General features: G+C 43.6%; 1 protein-coding gene across 1 annotated transcript in view; it reads left to right on the forward strand.

Moving 5' to 3' along the window:
* Nucleotides 1-19,018, forward strand: part of nek10 (NIMA-related kinase 10) — a 348,724-nt gene that overhangs the window by 16,238 nt on the left and 313,468 nt on the right. Inside the window, exon 3 of the mRNA XM_078535698.1 lies at nt 14,896-14,980. Coding sequence (XP_078391824.1) covers nt 14,896-14,980 — 85 coding nt within the window. The remainder of the gene's footprint in view (nt 1-14,895; nt 14,981-19,018) is intronic.

Below are 19,018 nucleotides of genomic sequence, written 5' to 3' on the forward strand. Positions count from 1 at the left end.
CGCATCCCAACGTCACCGTGCGTCATTCCGATCTTCAGTTCGGCGGATGTGCATCTGAGTTGGCTGCACGCCCACTGAACTGTCAAAGGTCTATTCAGGCCATTTATCAACTAATTGAGCGGTTGGCGGGCAGGCGAAGAGCCCAGACGGCCTTCGCATTTCTGATGAAACCTCATCCATGGGCGGAATGAGGTTTCATGAAGGCTTTATATATTAAATAAATTTTTTTATTGAAATACATAAACATGTCCCAGCTCATGTGATACTGTCACATGAGGGGACATATCTGAGTAATTTTTTAAATTCTTTTTTTCCATTTTTCATAATGAAATTAAACTCCCTGAGGCACGGAGCTGCCTCAGGGAGATTTCTGCGCTCTTTCGTGCGTAGTACAGGCCCCAACTCTCCCTCCTCCCCCCGCCCGCACAGGAGCGCTCAGCACTTCCAGGTGATCGCGGGCAATGAATGGCTGTGCGCCCACTCCCGCCCAGCGCACCCGATGGGGAGAAAATTCTCCCCCATGCATAGCTAAATCTGTCTTTCCCAATTTATTACCACAAATAGGTTTGTGTGACCGCAATAGCTTTTCCAAACCACTTTGATATTTGTTCAGAAGGTAACTCAATATTTCATTTAAATTTTCAAGCACCCCCTCATTATCCAATTTGATTAGAGGAAAATCAGTTTCAGAGTCCTGCACTTCTACCTCTTTCTCATCATCCACCATCACTAATACCTCGAGATAAAAACAAAAAGCTAAAAGCTACTGCGGATGCTGGAAATCCAAAACAAAAACAGAATTACCTGGAAAAACTCAGCAGGTCTGGCAGCATCGGTGGAGAAGAAATCAACTGATTTCTTCTCCACCGATGCTGCCAGACCTGCTGAGTTTTTCCAGGTAATTCTGTTTTTATTTTTTATCACTAATACCTCTTTTTGTTTCTCTTCCCTGTCAAAGTACTTTTTAAGCATATTTACACAACACACACTCTGCTTCTTTCTTCTATCTGGAATATTTATTAAATAATTTACTTCACTTAATTTCTTTTCAATCCTGTAAAACTATCTAAATCTTGCATTTAATGAATCACCTAATACTGGTAACAAAACTAGTACTGTCTCTCCAGAAACAAAGCTGTGAGTTTTAGCTTTCTTATCTGCCTTCATTTTCATCGTTTGCTGTGATTACTTTAAATGTCCCCTAGCCAACTCACATGCTCTGTTCAATCTTTCCCTGAAATTTGATATGTAATCCAGGAGAAGAGTTTCTGAATTTTAACCCACCAATTTCTCATGAATCAATTTCTGTAGTCCCCTTACCTCATAACCATAAACTAGTTCAAAAGGGCTAAAACCAGTAGAAGCATTAGGAGCATCTCTAATAGCAAATAACAAGAATGGAATTACCCTGTCCTAATCCTGTCGATAATCCTGCTAGTATGCTCTCATCATGGTTTTTAAAGTTTGATGCCATCTTTCCAAAGCTCCTTGTGATTCCAGATGGTTTTTTTTTTTGAAAAAGAGCACGGAGCTTGAAGGCAGGTCAGTTGAAAAAGAGGGCGGAGAGCGTGGGGGAGGTCATTTGAAAAAGAGCGCGGAGCTTGAAGGCAGGTCAGTTGAAAAAGAGGGCGGAGAGCGTGGGGGAGGTCATTTGAAAAAGAGCGCGGAGCTTGAAGGCAGGTCAGTTGAAAAAGAGCGCAGAGAGCTTGGGGGAGGTCATTTGAAAAAGAGCACGGAGCTTGAAGGCAGGCCAGTTGAAAAAGAGCACGGAGAGCGTGGGGGAGGTCATTTGAAAAAGAGCGCGGAGCTTGAAAATAAAAGGAGGAGAAGCTGAAGAGGGGCGGCCAGCGTGTGAGCGGCCAGTGTGTGAGTGGCCCAGTGAAGGAGTGGAGCTTGAGGCTTTGGCTCGAGAGGCTTAGGCGAGTAGAGGCTGAGGACGAGCTTGCTCCCAGTGGGGTAGGGCCGGGTAAGTTCCTTTAAGTAATTTAGGAGTAGGTAATGGAGGCAGCAGTTGGGGCAGTCGAGTGCTCCGAATGCAGCATGTGGGAAGTCATGGACAGCACAATTGTCCCTGATGACTACACCTGTAAAAGGTGCATCCAGCTGCAGCTCCTGAGAAGCCGAGTTAGGGAACCGGAGTTGGAGCTGGATGAACTTCGGATCATTTGGGAGGCAGAGGCAGTAATAGATAGGAGTTTCAGGGAGACAGTCACCCCTAAAAGTCAGGAGGCAGGCAGCTGGGTGAAAGTCAGGAGAGGGAAGGGGAATAGACAGAAAGAGCAGAGCACCCCTGTGGCTGTTCCCATCAACAATAGGTATACCGTTTTGGATACTGTTGGTGGGGACGACCTACCAGGAACAAGTTGTAGTGGTCGCGTCTCTGGCACCGAGACTGGACCCTCAGCTCAGAAAGGAGGGAGGGAAAAGAGGACAGCAGTAGTGATAGGGGATTCGATAGTTAGGGGGACAGATAGGAGGTTCTGAGGGAGAGATCGAGAATCCCGGATGGTCTGTTGCCTCCCTGGTGCCAGGGTCCGCGATATCTCGGATCGAGTTCTCAGTATTCTCAGGAGGGAGGGTAAGCAGCCAGATGTTGTGGTCCATGTAGGGACCAATGATGTGGATAGGAAGGAGGAGGAGGTCCTGCAAAGAGAGTTTAGGGAGTTAGGTGCAAAGTTGAAGGACAGGACCTCCAGGGTTGCGATCTCAGGAGTGCTACCCGTGCAACGTGCTAGTGAGGCTAGAAATAGGAGGATAATGCAGCTAAATATGTGGCTAAGGAGATGGTGCAGGAGGGAGGGCTTCATGTTTCTGGACAATTGGGCTCTGTTCCAGGGAAGGTGGGACCTGTTCCGACGGGACGGTTTGCTCCTGAACTGGAGGGGGACTAACATCTTTGCGGGTAGGTTTGCTAGTGCTGCCCCGGTGTGTTTAAACTAGATTTGTAGGGGGAGGGGAACCAGAGTGTTAGACCAGATAGTGAGGTGGAGGAGGATAAAGGTCAAGCGAGGAATGCATGTATAGACAGAAATCAAAGGTTTGTACGTGATAGAAATGTTCTCAGGTGCATCTATGTCAATGCAAGGAGTATTGTCGGAAAGGCAGATGAGCTTAGGGCGTGGATTGGCACGTGGGATTACGACATTATTGCTATTAGTGAGACTTGGTTGCAGGAGGGGCAGGACTGGCAGCTCAATGTTCCGGGGTTCCGTTGTTTCAGATGTGATAGAGGGGGAGGGATGAAAGGGGGAGGAGTGGCATTACTAGTCAGGGAAAATAACACAGCTGTGCATAAGCAGGACAGCCCAGAGGGCTCGTCTACAGAGGCCATATGGGTGGAGCTGAGGAATGGGAAAGGTGTGACCACACTAATAGGGTTGTATTATAGACCGCCCAATAGTCAGAGAGAATTGGAGGAGCAAATCTGTAGAGAGATAGCAGACCGATGTAAGAAACAGAAAGTTGTGATAGTAGGAGATTTTAACTTTCCACATATTGACTGGGACTCCCATACTGTAAAAGAGCTGGATGGCTTGGAGTTTGTCAAATGTGTTCAGGAAAGTTTTCTAAATCCATATATAGAGGTACCAACGAGAAAGGATGCAATACTTGATCTCCTATTAGGGAACCAGACAGGTCAGGTGACAGAAGTATGTGTAGGCGAACATTTTGGGTCCAGTGACCACAATGTCATTAGTTTTAAGTTAATTATGGATAAGGATAGGTCTGCTCCTCAAGTTGAGATTCTAAATTGGAGAAAGGCCAATTTTGTGGAAATGAGAAAGGATCTAGGAAGAGTGGATTGGGATAAGTTGTTTTCTGGCAAGGATGTGTTCAGTGAGTGGAAGGCATTCAAAGGCGAAATTTTGAGAGTGCAGAGTTTGCATGTTCCTGTCAGGATTAAAGGCAAAGTTAACAGGCATAGGGAACCTTGGATTTCAAGGGATATTGGTGATCTGGTTAAGAAGAAGAGAGAGGTGTAAAGCAGGTATGGGCAACAAGGAGCAAATGAGGTACTTGTAGAGTATAGAAAATGTAAGAAAATACTAAAAAAGGAAATCAGGAAGGCAAAAAGAAGACATGAGGTTGCTTTGGCAGATAATGTGAAGTTAAACTGAAGGGTTTCTACAAGTATATTAAGAGTAAAAGGATAGTAAGGGACACAATTGGTCCCCTTGAAGATCAGACTGGTCATCTAGGTGTGGAGCCTCACGAGATGGGGGAGATCTTAAACAGTTTTTTTGCATCAGTATTTACTCAGGAAACTGGCATAGTGTATAAGGAAGGAAGGGAAACAAGCAGTAGTGTCATGGAACATATAGAGATTAAAGAGGAGGAGGTGCTTGCTGCCTTACAGCAAATAAAGGTAGATAAATCCCCCGGGCCTGACATGATATTCCCTCAGACCTTGAGGGAGACTAGTGTAGAAATTGCAGGGGCCCTGGCAGAAATATTTAAAATATCCTTAGCCACGGGTGAGGTGCCGGAGGATTGGAGGGTAGCTCATGTTGTTCCGTTGTTTAAAAAAGGCTCCAAAAGTAAACCAGGTAATTACAGGCCAGTGAGCCTGATGTCAGTAGTAGGTAAATTATTGGAAGGTGTTCTGAGAGATCGGATATACAATTATTTGGACAGCCAAGGGCTGATTAAGGATAGTCAGCATGGCTTTGTGCATGGTAGGTCGTGTTTAATGAACCTTGTAGAGTTTTTCGAGGAGATTACCAAGAAAGTAGATGAAGGAAAGGCTGTGGATGTTGTCTACATGGACTTTAGTAAGGCCTTTGACAAGGTCCCACATGGGAGGTTAGTTCAGAAGGTTCAGACACTTGGTATCCATGGAGAGGTTGTAAACTGGATTCGAAATTGGCTGTGTGGGAGAAGACAGAGAGTGGTAGTGGATGATTGCTTCTCAGACTGGAGGTCTGTGCCTCAGGGATCTGTGCTGGGACCATTGTTGTTTGTTGTCTATATCAATGATTTGGATGATAATGTGGTAAATTGGATCAGCAAGTTTGCTGATGACACTAAGATTGGAGGCGTTGTGGACAGCGAGGAAGGCTTTCAAAGCTTGCAGAGGGATCTGGACCAACTGGAAAAATGGGCCAGAAAATGGCAGATGGAATTTAATGCGGAAAAATGTGAGGTGTTGCATTTTGGAAGGACAAACCAAGGTAGGACATACACAGTAAATGGTAGGGCACTGAGGAGTGCGGAGGAACAAAGGGATCTGGGAGTTCAGATACATAATTCCCTGAAAGTGTTGTCACAGGTAGACAGGGTTGTAAAGAAAGCTTTTGGCATACTGGCCTTCATAAATCAAAGTATTGGGTATAGGAGTTGGGATGTTATGGTGAGGTTGTATAAGACATTGGTGAGGCCAACTTTGGAGTATTGTGTGCAGTTCTAGTCGCCTAACTACAGGAAGGATATCAGTAAGATTGAGAGAGTGCAGAGAAGATTTACTAGGATGTTGCCGGGTCTTAAGGAGTTGAGTTACAGGGATAGATTACATAGGTTAGGACTTTATTCCTTGGAGCGTAGAAGAATGAGGGGAGATTTGATAGAAGTTTACAAAATTATGAGGGGTATAGACAGAGTAAATGCGAGTAGGCTCTTTCCACTTAGATTAGGAGAGATAAACACGAGAGGACATGGCTTTAGGGTGAAAGGGGAAAGGTTTAGGGGGAACATTAGGGGGAACTTCTTCACTCAGAGAGTGGTGAGAGTGTGGAACGAGCTACCATCTGACGTGGTAAATGCGGGCTCACTCTTAAGTTTTAAGAATAAATTGGATAGATACATGGATGGGAGAGGTCTGGAGGGTTATGGACTAGGTGCAGGTCAATGGGACTAGCGGAATATTATTTCGGCACGGACTAGAGGGGCCGAATGGCCTGTTTTCTGTGCTGTAGTGTTCTATGGTTCTATGGTAAGCTGTTGACTTAAACTGTTTTATCCCCAAACTGTTCATTACTTCCTTAAACAACTGTGACATGAAATTTGACCCTTGATCTGATTGTATCTCCTTAGGTAAACCATATCTTGTAAAAAACTTAATTAACTCCTTCACAATCCTCTTAGTTGTAATATTTCTTAAAGGTATCGCTTCAGGAAACCTGGCAGACACATCCATTATTGTCAGTAAATACTAATTTCCATTTTTAGTCTTAGGGAGGGGTCCTACACAATCAATCATGACCTGGTAAAAGGTTCTTCAAATGCTGGTATTGAGATTAAAGGCGCCGGCTTGTGGTTTCTCTGTTACTTGACATGTATGACAGGAACTACAGAATTTGACTGCATCCCTATGCAATCCTGGCCAAAAAAAAACCTCTGTATCTTTTCCTGTGTTTTCCTAATTCCTAAATGACCTCCATTGGAATTTCATGAGCAATCCTCAGAATCTCATTTCTATACCCTAATGGGATAACAATCTGATGCACCTCACTCCAGCTTTCATTTCCTGAGGCATGATCTGGCCTCCATTTTCTCATTAAAATATCTCCCTTAAGGTAATAACATACTGGAATATATTTTGCTTCTGTTTCTGAATAAGCTTTCTGATATAACTGCTTTAATTGCAAATTAACCTCCTTGAGTTAAACACTTCAACTGAATTGTCCTGTAGTCTTTCCTCCTGACCAATGTTATCAAACACAGTGCCAGCTAATTGGATTTCAACACCTTCTTGCTTTTGAGCTGCCTGCCCTTCTTATTTTTCTTGTTTCAATCTATGAGCCTGAGATCTCCTTATCATGCAACCTGGAAACAATACAAGGTGCTCCTTCTGTAACACCTCTGTTGAAAACACTTCTACAGGCTGCTCAACTATCATTGGCAGTACCCACATTTGTGACCCAGCTATATCATTACCCAGAATAAATTGAACTCCTGCAATGGGCAATTGTTCCACTACTCCAACAATAACTTCACCTGTCCTCCATTTGCTCTTTAAATTTGACTTCCACAATGGAATAGATTTAGCATTTCCATGAACCCCACTTATTATCACCTGCTCCTGCAATACTCCCTCTGAACAACAAATATCACTATCCCACAACATTAAGGATTGACTAGTCCCTGTGTCTCTTAAAATATTAACATCTTTATCTAGTCCACCCTGTACACATGGAAAGACTTTCTCTTCACACACAAAGTCTTTAAACGTTTCTCCAACCTGCTCCTCAGAGTTCTCTTGGGTAAATTGTGAACACATTCCCACTTCTTTACCTATCACTTATTTTTCCTGTTTTACTTGTACACAAACCACTGTGCCTGAGTCGGGGAGTGCACTCTTTCGCGCATGTGCGCAAAAGAGCACAGAAATCTCCCTGAGGCACAGAGCAGCCTCAGGGAAATTAGTTGAAGCTCTGAGAATTTTAAAATTTTAATATAAAAAAAATTTAAGACATAACCCCTCATGTGAAAGTGTCACATGAGCTGGGACGTGTCTATGAATGTTATTAAAAATTTTTATAAAACTTTAAATACCTTCATGAAACCTCATCCCACGCATGGATGAGGTTCCATGATAAATTCGAAGGCAGTCTGAGCTCTTCGCCTGCCCGCCAACCTTAAGGTTGGACCGGCAGCTCCATTAAGTGTTTTAATTGATATTTAAGTGGCCTTAATAGGCCTTTGACAGTTTGGCAGGCACGCTGCTGATTCGGGTGCGCGCCCGCTGAACTGAAAATCTGAATGACGCGTGGTGACGTTGGGACGTACACTCGACGTCACTGCACGTCATTTGATGTGTCAGTGAGTGGGCCTCGCCCCCGCTTGCTGACCTGAAAATTCAGGCCCATTTGTTCTTGAAATATTCTTTCTTTTTTCCTTTCCTTCATCTGCTGCCTCTAATTCCAGTTTTTCATCTTCTTCATTTCAAACTGAAGTCACACTACCTCCACCTGTGACTCACTAGTGTCAGGTATCACTTCCAACTTCAAATGCTGTGCTATCACTTCAACTATATCTGCTTTCCTAGCCCCCGCACGTAAACCCAATTTTAACTTATTTGCCGACTCTGTTAACTTATCCTTGGTTATTTTTTGTAATCCAATCAGAGTTATATCTTCTACTCCCAGACAATCTTAGCAAGTGCCAAAGCCATCTTGCAGTCTCACCGCTTCTAAAAATACGTCATCAACTCCTGGATTCAAAGTGCTCCTCGTACATGTAACGTTTAGATTCACCAATTCCAAGCCAATCAAGGAATTACAAATTGTATCCTGCCAAGAACCCCCAATTGTTATGACACAATGGTTTGTAAAGGCTGAGTTGTTTAAATCCCAGAGGGAAACTTGAACAACTGTCATAACCTATATTTTCAATTAGTACGTATGAGATGCAAGTCTGACTTCAGAAATAAAGCCACCAAGCTTCAAGAGATATTTTTATATACATTAAGTTAAATATTTATTAATGTAACAAGGAATTAAACACATACACATGTCTACAAATTACTACCACGATAACATTTAAACAAGTCCCCAAATCAATCACTCCCAGGTAAATCTTCACCAAGGCAACAACAACCCATAGGACAGGTTCTTCTGGTCGGCGAGCTGGTGCGGGGCCCGCTTGTTGACACGTAAAATTATGTGGGGATACATCAGGTGTGCATCCCGACATCGCCCCACATCATTTAGATTTAATATTGTCAGGGCCCATAGCCTTTGCAGTATCCAGTGCCTTCAGCTGTTTCTTGATATCACAGAGTGAATCGAATTGGCTTAAGACTGGCATCTGTGATGCTGGGGACCTCTGGAGGATGCTGCGATGGGTCATATTAAAACAGTGATTTTATATTTTATTGAGTATAAGCAAGACTAGATACATTACAGTATTAAAATATTTGAACATTGTAAAGAGTTACAGACCTTCGCTGTGTTCTTGGATTTTCTGGCTTCTTGCAAACCTATTTTGCTTTAAGTCTGTGTCCACTAGCTTCCTCCCTTTAAGCTTAAAGCCTTCCTCTCTGCTCTTTACTTTCACTTCCACTGAACAGGACCTTTCCCAGACTCCCATTCTTCCTTCAACCAGAAGGTCTTCTTGGGATTTTTTTTTCCTTTCGGACCTACTCCCTGGTTTCTGGGATCTTCTCCTGTTCTTATGGGAAATCTGCTCTCTCTGCAGTTCCTTCTGCTGTGTCCAGCCTCTTGTGGATCCTGGCTTCAACTGAACTAAAATTGCTTTCTGTTTCTCCCTGTCTCTGTGCGGGCCTCCTGTTGCTAGGCAACAACACAGTTTTTTTCTACCTTGTGTTCCCTTTGAATCATAAAACCTCATTTGAATGCAGGCATCTTTTAAAGTGAAACCAAAACGCAAGTTCCCCCTTTTCTTAAAAACACAAGTTATGCTTGTTATACAGAAATACAAATTAAACTTAAACTAAAAGCTAAAACTCACTTCTAACACCCACAAATACAAATATATCTTACTTGTACTATAAAGAAAACTTCTAAAAGGGGGACCCACCATTCATGGTTAACTAGAGATGTTAAGGAAAACATCAAACTTAAGGAGTGGCAGGGCAGATGATTGGACAGAATATAAAGAATGGCAGAGAATGACTAAAAGGTTAATTAGGAGAAAGAGATTAGAGTATGAGAGGAAGCTAGCTAGAAATATAAAAATAGATAGCTAGAGTTTCTACAGGTACTTAGAAAGGTAAAAAATGTAAGTAAAGTGAGTGTTGGTCCTCTAGAGAGTGACATTGGGAAGTTAATAGGTTAATAAGTTAATAAGGAAATGGTGGAAGAAATGAACAAATATTTTGCTTCTGTGTCCACTATAGAGGATACAAAAAACATTCCAGCAATAGCTGCAAATCAGGAAGTGAATGAGAGAAAGGAACTTGGTGAAATTGAAATCACTAGGAGAACAGTGTTAAGCAAATTGATGGAGGTGCAGGCTGGCAAGTCTGCAGGTCCCAATGGACTACATCCTAGGGTCTTAAAAGAGATGGCTAATGAGGTAGTTGATGAGCTGGTGTTAATTTTCAAAATTTGTTAGATTCTGGAAAGGTTCCATCAGATTGGAAAGTAGCAAATATAACCCCTATATTCAAGAAGGGAGGGAGGCAGAAAACAGGAAACTATAGGCCAGTTAGCTTGACATCTGTCATGGGGAAGTTATTAGAATCAATCATTAAGGAGATTATAGCTGGGCACTTAGAAGAACTCAAGGCAATTGGGAAGAGTCAGCATGGTTTTGTGAAAGGAAAGTCATGTTTAACCAATTTATTGGAGTTTGTTAATGAGTAACATGCACAGTAGATAAAGGGGAGCCTGTAGATGCACTGAACTTGGATTTCCAGAAGGCATTTGATAAGGTGCCACATCAAAGATTATTATGGAAAATAAAAGCACATGGTGCAGTGGTCAACATGTTAGTATGGATAGAAGATTGGCTGGCTGGCAGAAAACAGAGAGTATGCATAAATGAGTCTTTTTCTGATTGGCATGTGACATGTGGCATCCCACAGGGGTCTGTACTAGGGCCTCAACTTTTTACGATTTACATCAATGACTTAGATGAGGAGAGTGAAGACATGGTAGCTAAATTTGCAGATGACACAAAGATAGGTAGGAAAGTATGTTGTGAAGAGGACATGAGGAGGTTGAGTGAGTGGTCAGAGATCTGGCAATTGTAATTTAATGTGGGAAAATGAGAAGTTCACTTTGGCAGGAAGAACAAAAAAGCACAGAGTAATACTTAAATGGAGAACGGCTGCATAATTCTGAGGTGCAGAGGGACCTAGGTATTCTAGTACATGAGTCACAAGAAGTTAGTATGCAGGTACAGCAAGTAATTAAGAAGGCTAATGGAATGCTATCCTTTATAATGAGAGGGATTGAACATAAAAGTAAGGATGTTATGCTTGTTATACAGGGCATTGGGGAGACCACACCTCAAATACTGTGTGCAGTTTTGATCTCACTTAAAGAAGGATGTAAATGCATTGGAGGCGGTTCAAAGGAGTTTACTAGATTGATACCTGGAATGAGTGGGCTGTCTTACGAGTAAAGATTGGACAGACTGAGCTTGTTTCCACTGGAGTTTAGAAGAGTGAGGGGTGATTTGATTAAAGTATACAAGATCCTGAACAGCCTTGACAAAATGGACGTCGAAAGAATGTTTCCTCTTGTGGGTGAGTCCAGAACTAGGGACACTGTTTTAAAATTAGGGGTTGCCCTTTTTGGACAGAGATGAGGAGAATTTTTTTCTCTCAGAGGGTTGTGCAACTTTGGAATTCTCTGCCTCAAATGTTTGCCAGTTTTGCATTCCCTGCCAAAAAAGGAGTCACAATCCTTGCCCACTATTTTTTTGGCTACTTTTCTGGCTTGACACCATTCAAAGGCCAAAAGCTAAGCTTCTTAACTTTTGTCATTCCAATTCAGGCCATGTAGACTGTGGGTCTGTCATCTTGAATCCAACAGACACCTGTATCAATTCTGAATCTTTGCTTCAATTCTTTCCACTTTCACCATAGTAATCCAATTCATTCTTGCTGGAGTGTGTAGAATCTTTTCATCTGCTCCTGTTATACCAAGATGGCCTGCATGAAGGTCTCTCAGCATTTCCTTCATAATAGTGAGACTTGGATTTTGAGTACCAAAATCAACTTCTGACATTATGGGGGGATTTTTCTCAGGGCGCTTGAAGGCAGTTTTGAAGGCATTGGGGTGGTCAGGAAAATTAGAGAAAGATACATCGGGTCTTTTTGCTGGCATGTTCCCACTTGCAGTTACTTTTCCCAGGGCTGGGTTGGTGAAGAAGTCAGTGATCCCCAGGGCTGAGCAGGAAAGCAATTGATGTGGTTAAGAAGGCAGTCAAGAGTGATTTTACCTCTTTCCCAGCAGGGAAGCAGTTCCATGCTGTGTCTTCGATACAACAGTTAAGAAAACTGAGAGCCTAGTGGGAGGGACTGCCTAGTACCTGACAAACTGTGAAGGCTTTGATCAGTTGCACTGAAGAGCTGCAGAAATGGCCAACCTGAGAGGCAGCCTTACAAAGCACTTCTTCAGTAAGAGAGAGGTATCAATGTTTGAGAGGTGATTGCCAATTGCCTGGAAGATACTTCACCTGACCAGCTAAAATAAAGGCAAAATCCTGCTGGAAATATGAAGCGAAGACAGAAATTGTTGGAAATACTCATCTGTGAAGATAGAAACAGAGTTAACGTTTTGAGGAGGGTAGAGATGTGATGCGTTTTATGCTGTTGAAAGAGGGGAGGGGGAGGAAGAACAAAAGGGAAGGTCCGGGATAAGGTAGAGGATGGGAGAGATTAATGACACAGATATCATGGAACAAAAAGCAAGGGGAGTGGTAATGGTTGTTGTAAGGAAAAATAGCATTTGTCCAGAGTCAGTATGATTGGCAGAATAATGAACAGCTCTATTCAAAAGAAAAAAAACATGAAAAAAAAAGATTCAGGCTGGCACATGGCAAAAATATCAGAATCATGTCACCGTGTAACATGTCTTTATAATGGCGATTTGATCTAAACCATTTATCTCTGTTGGTGCCACTAGTTCATCTATCTTATTGTGAATACCTCATGCTTTCAGATAAAGAGCCATTAATTTCATTTTTTAAAATTTCCATTCTCTGCATGGATCTTGCTCGCTGATGTGCAATTATTATTAAACTCTCTGCCCCTTCCTGGCCCACACTAGTATTTACCTGTATCACCATGTTCTGTTGCCTCAACTTTTCTCTTTGAATTTTTAAATCTCCCTTCACCTGCACCCTCTCCCTCAGCACCTCCCCCCACCTGCTTCCCGTGCCCCTCTGTTAGCTTAAAGCCCTATTCACAGTCTTAGTTGTACGATTCGTCAGGACACTGGTCCCAGCCCAGCTTAAATAAATGCCATCCCAACAGTACAGTTCTCTCTTTCCTGAGTACTGGTGCCAGTGCCCCATGAATCAAAATCCCTTCTTCCTACGCCATTCTTCCGTGTGTTTAATTCTTTATTCTGCTTGACTCAATGCCAATTGTCACATGGCTCAGGTAACAATCCAAAGATGATTATCATTGATATTCTGCATTTGAACTTGGACCCTAACTCTTCAAACCCTCTCAACAGAACATCATTCTTAGCTCTACCTATGTCATTGGTTACTACATGAACTATGACAACTTAATATTCCCTTCACACTCCAAGTTTCCCTCCTCCCACGAGGAGATTTCCTAATCCTGGCATGGGCAGGCAACAAAACCTTCAGAATTCCTAGTCGCAGCTGCAGAGAACAGTGCCTACCCACTGATTAAATTGCTCCCTATCACTAACATGTTCCTATTCTCTCCCCTAACTTGAATGGCATCCTGCACCATGCTGCTGTGGTCAGTTTGTTCATCCACTTGCAGCCCTTCTTGTCCAGACAGATAGCAAGCACTTCGTACCTCCTATAAGTCAAGGGCTGAGACTCCTCCATCATTATTTGCTGGATTCCCATATCTGCCTGACTAAGTCACAGCCTCCTGTCCCTGACCATTATCCAACTCTAAAATTTTACTTGGCCTAAGGTGGTGTAATTGCCTCCTGAAAGAGTATCCAGGTAACTCTCCCCTTCCCTGATACTCTGCAATACCTGCAACTCAGACTCCAGCTCAGCAAAGTCTGAGTTGAATTTGCTCAAACCACAAAACTTACCACAGATATGGTGGCCTGGACAGCAATCCAATATTCCACTGATTCCCACGTGTTACAGTCACAGCACACCACTAGTCTTGCCATGTCTGTCTAATCTTATTTATTTAATTATTCAGTTATTAATTTACACAGCTAAAGTAACAGGATGTTTCCTGGCTTGGAGACAAAAAAAATACTCACCAGCTGCAGAAGCTGAAAAAGGGTTTAAAAAAATTACTACTACCCCCTCTGCATCGAATTCCCATCTGTACCAAATTCCCAACTTAGCACTTGGGCCTCATTGTCTCATTGTGTTCTTCCACTCTCCCACAATCCTTTGTCTCTAACTCTTGCCAACGTGTATTTCCTTCGGCAAGGAGAGAAAGCAGGGAGGTGGGAGTGTCATGAATGGCTTGTGTTCAGAGGATTGAAGAGCAACACTTGTGCATGGTGACTGTGATGCATGCATGCAAGAGGACAGTAGGCTGAGGGTCATTGTGAGTGATGATTGCTCAGATGAGTATGTGAAGTGCCAATGGAGAGAGGAATGAGTGAAGTTGCAAGGTGTCTTGACCTGAGACCTGTTGTGCAAAGCAGAGTCTTTATTTCTTAGCACAAAGATTTGCTTTCGAATAATAATATGTATGAAATAATTGTCTGTGCCATTTTGCCGTACTTAACCGATTCCACAATGTCATTCACTCCTTCTCATGCTACCCCCATCCCATCCCTTCCATCCCATCCCACATCATCCCCTTCCCCATCCCCATCCTTTTCATCAATCCCGTCCCATCCCTCACAGAAACAATCTCTCCAGCCAGGGCTCCCCTTATATTCTGCTTTTTTTTTGTTCGCCACCAATCCCGCTGCCACCACCAACCAGTTGGTATCCGTATGTGCTCCAGTGCTCCACATGCCGCTGCGTGTGCTGGTCAAATGCGAACAAAACCCAGCAACAGATGCATCCCTTATACTTATCAATCAAAGCAGTCCAGTGAGACAACAACTGAGTGTTACCATGGGTTAAGAACTATATTTATTATAGACTGATTGACAGAGCAAGTATGAATTATTGTCATATGTTGTGTGAAATCTGCTTTGGAGTTTCATAAACTATGCAGTTGGGAAATAGAAAGCTTGATATTTTTGGCAGATAGTTAGTCGTCTGTTATGCCCTGATAAATAATTTATAAAGAAAACAACTTGTTAATAACACCTACAGTTGAATTTGTAACATATGGTATCTTTTCTGTTACAGAGAATGGGTGATCAGAGTTCCACCTGCTAATTTTCTCCGGGTGCTAATCTGTCTGAGATTAATAATGAGGGATCCATTTTATCAGGTTTGTTGAATAAGCAATGGTCATTTACCTATAATTCACTTAATTTGTCTGCTTTATAGATTTATGTAAATTATATGAAGACTTCTTGCCATTGTTGTAATGTTGCATTAGTAATTTGAAGCAAATTGCTTTATTTGTTATCACTTCTTCTCAGTCTTTACAGTGTGCTAATTACTGGCCCCTGACTGCTGCTGACATTTTCACTGATTGGAAGGTGGTTCGGTGTGCCATCAAAATTTGTCTTTACTTTAAAAAAGTTTATCTTTTTGGTAAAGATTTCCTCTGGTTGCTTTTATTTCACTTATTTTATGTTGCAATCAGATCAGTCATGATCTTATTGAATGGTGGAACAGGCTTGAAGGGCCGATGGCCTATTCCTGCTCCTAATTCAAATGTTTGCAAGTATTTTTACCATTCCTGAATAAAAATGAACGGGTCAGAGCAAACCCGTGAAAAGAAGCCCACCTAAGTTAACGGAAGGAAAATGGAGCAAATTCCCTTATAAAGCAATGTTGCTGGGGACAGACTCAGGAAAACCCTGTTAATGAGTTTTAAATGAGTTTTATTTGGCGTGAAATTCAATAGTATAGTGCCGCTAAAGCATGCCTCAGGTTTCCTTGCACACAATGCGTCGTTCGCCATTTCCTACGTGGCATCACTGAAGTGAAATGGTGCAGGTACACTAGGGTGCTCGAAGACCTTGAATGCATGCCATCCTGAGATCAGTGACCCTGATGGGCCTAACGCAATGCCCAGGATACTGAATATTTTCAATGCATATGCAGGCAGCATCTTTGTTAATCACTCCTGAAACAGCAAGTTTTCTGAAACAAGATGATTCCTACTCTGGGGCTGTTTAAAGGAACACTCAACAGTTACAGGTGAAGTATATTTGACTTACCTTTGCTAAGACAAAGTTTGTGGAAGTACTGTACTGAGTTGCTAGAGCAATTTGGACATTTTGTTGACTACAGTAAAGAAGGAAAGACCAATGTCTTACACAGTTATGGGGCAATTGCTGCAGTATCACTTGGCCTGCAATATGGGCAGGACAAGGAAAGGTGGAGGCAGAGAGGAGAAGCTCTGCAAAGAGGGAAGAGGAGGGCTCTCCATAACAAGTCCTGGTCTCAAAGTGTGTTCTGGAAGCACCTCTTCTACATAGCCATGAACCAGGAACAGGGCCTGAGGAGGCTACGCTTCACAAAGGAGGTTGTCACCAACCTGGAGCCTCATACTAGTGTGAGGATGTTCCTTTCAGTGGCTGTGGAAGTTACCATCACCCTAAGATTCTATGCCATTGCATCCTTCCAAGTGTGAACAAACTCTCAATTTGCTGTTCATAGACACAGGGAGATCACAGAAGGTACTGTAAGTGAGGAAAGGATACTTCATCCTCTTTTCCCTGAGAAAGGAACATCAGGATGAAAAGGGCACGTTCATTTACCAAAATAGTGGACTTTATGCACTATCAACTGCATGCATGTGGCTCTGCAGTCCCTGCATGTCAACAGGTGGAATGCCACTACTGAAAGAGTTTCCACTCTGTTGAAGCAGTTAGTGTGCAATCACACCAAGATGTTCATCTTGGTGAACGCCTGCTAACTTGGAATTGCAGTTTTGGGTAGAATGTATTCTGTTGGGATTTTGCTGTTCACATCATCACATTCTATTCATGATAGTGCTCAAAGTAGGCTTAAGCAGAGTTTAAGAGTAGGCTCTTAAACATGCCTCATTACATTGAGAGCCAAATTTGCAAGTGAGCCTGGCAGTATTTCTGAGCTGCTCTGAAAATTACACCCAATTTGCCACTAATCCGCTCAATAGGATCATGTTTGTTAGTATAGACAAGGGTCATCTAGGGAAGGTCCCCACATATTACAAAGCTAGCCAGGAGGCGTGGCAAGAAGAGAAAGGTTTGTTTTTCCTTTCAGGTAAAAGCAAAAAACTGCGGATGCTGGAAATCCAAAACAAAAATAAAAATACCTGGAAAAACTCAGCAGGTCTGGCAGCATCTGCATAGAGGAACACAGTTAACGTTTCAAGTCCGTATGACTCTTCAATAGAACTAAGTAAAAATAGAAAAGAGGTGAAATATAAGCTGGTTTAAGGGGTGGGGGGGTGCGGGGGTGGTGGAACAGGTAGAGCTGGATAGAGGGCCAGTGATAGGTGGAGATAGCCAAAAGATGTCCTAGACAAAAGGACAAAGAGGTGTTGAAGGTGGCGATATTATCTAAGGAATGTGCTCATTAAGGGTAGAAAGCAAGACAAGTAAGGTACAGATCGCCCTAGTGGGGGTGGGGTGGGGTGAAGGGAAGATATCGAAATAGGCTAAAAGGTAGAGATAAAACAATGGATGAAAATACATTTAAAAATAATGTAAATAGGTGGGAAAAGAAAAATCTATATAAATTATTGGAAGAAAAAAAAGGGGGATCGGAAAGGAGGTGGGGATGGAGGAGAGAGTTCATGATCTAAAATTGTTGAACTCAATATTCAGTCCGAAAGGCTGTAAAGTGCCTAGTCGGAAGATGAGATGCTGTTCCCCCAGTTTGCGTTGAGCTTCACTGGAAAAATGCAGCAGGCCAAAGATGGACATGTGGGCATGAGAGCAGGGTGGAGTGTTGAAATGGCAAGCGACAGGGAGGTCTGGGTCATGCTTGCGGACAGACCGAAGGTGTTCTGCACTGGGGTGCAGGGGGGGGCGGGGGAGTGGGGTGGGGTGGTGGGGGGAGAGTGACGGCTGAGTGGGGGTTGGGGGGGGAGAGTGACGGCTGAGTGGGGGTTGGGGGGGAGAGTGACGGCTGAGGAGGTGGGGGGGTGACCGCCGAGCTGGGGGAGAGAGTGACTGCTGAGTGGTGGTCAGGGGAGGGGGGAAAGAGGGACAGTTGAGTGGGGGGAGAGAGTGACTGCTGAGTGAGGGGAGAGATTGACTGCTAAGCAGGGAGGGAGAGCGACTAGAGCAACTACCAAGCAGGAGGAGAGAGAGAAACTACCGATCGGGGGGAGAGAGTGACTGCCGAGTGAGGAGAGAGAGGGACTACTGGTGGCGTGGGGGGAAGGGTAGCTGCTGGTGGGGAATAGTGGCTGCTGGTCGGGTGGAGAAAGAGTAGCAGGTGGGAGGGTTAAGAGTGGCTGGTGGTGATTTGGGGAGAGACTGACGGCTGGTGGGAGACAGAGAGTGGCTGGTGGTGGTGGGGGGAATAAGAGTGGCTGCTGGTTGGGGGAGCAGAAAGTGGCTGGTGGCGGTGGGGTGAGTGGCTCCTGTTGGGAGAGTGAGCGTGGCTGCTGGTGGGGGGGACGTGCGGGGCAGTGAGTGGTGGCTGGAGATGGGGGCGAGTGAGGGCGCTGGAGGTGGGAGCGAGTGAGAATGGCTGGAGGTGGAGCGAGTGAGAGTGATTGTAGGTGGAGGTGGAGTGAGAGTGGCTGCCGGTGGGGGGAAGTGGCTGCCGGTGGGGGGGAGAGGGTGGTTGCTGGTGCGGTGGGGGGGGGGAGAAGTGGCTGTAGGTAGAGTGAGTGGGGGTTTGAGTGAGGGAGTGAATGTGAGTGAGGCAGTGAGCATGATTTAGGGAGTGAGCGTGAGACAGCAAATTCGTATCTGGCTCACTTCCAATCTCAGGGTTCGCACTCACCCTCTCCTCCACACACCAACATACTTACACCACCTCACACAGTGGTTGTGGTGAGGGTGAGTGAGTAAGCACCCTGAGACTGGGAGTGAGCCAGACAAACACAATTTGACCCTCTCATACTCAGATGGGCATCTTTATTAATTACTAATTTTTAAAAATGATCCATTTATTGCTTGGTCATTGTTTTATTTTTGCTCAGCAGGCTGTTTATTTTCCTCATGCCTCAACATTTTATTGAAATTCATGTTTAATGTTACACCAAACCTTATCTTTCTGAAATTTTCTCATCGGTCCCTTGAGTGAGAAAAAAATTGCAATGTGGCCAAAGGGGGATGAGGTTTCCTAAAGCAAATAAACATTAAATAAAAACTTTATTTTTGAATTAAAAACATGTCCCATCTCATGTGAC

This window comes from Cetorhinus maximus, chromosome 3, assembly GCF_964194155.1.
Source record: "Cetorhinus maximus chromosome 3, sCetMax3.hap1.1, whole genome shotgun sequence".
Taxonomy (NCBI): Eukaryota; Metazoa; Chordata; class Chondrichthyes; order Lamniformes; family Cetorhinidae; genus Cetorhinus; species Cetorhinus maximus.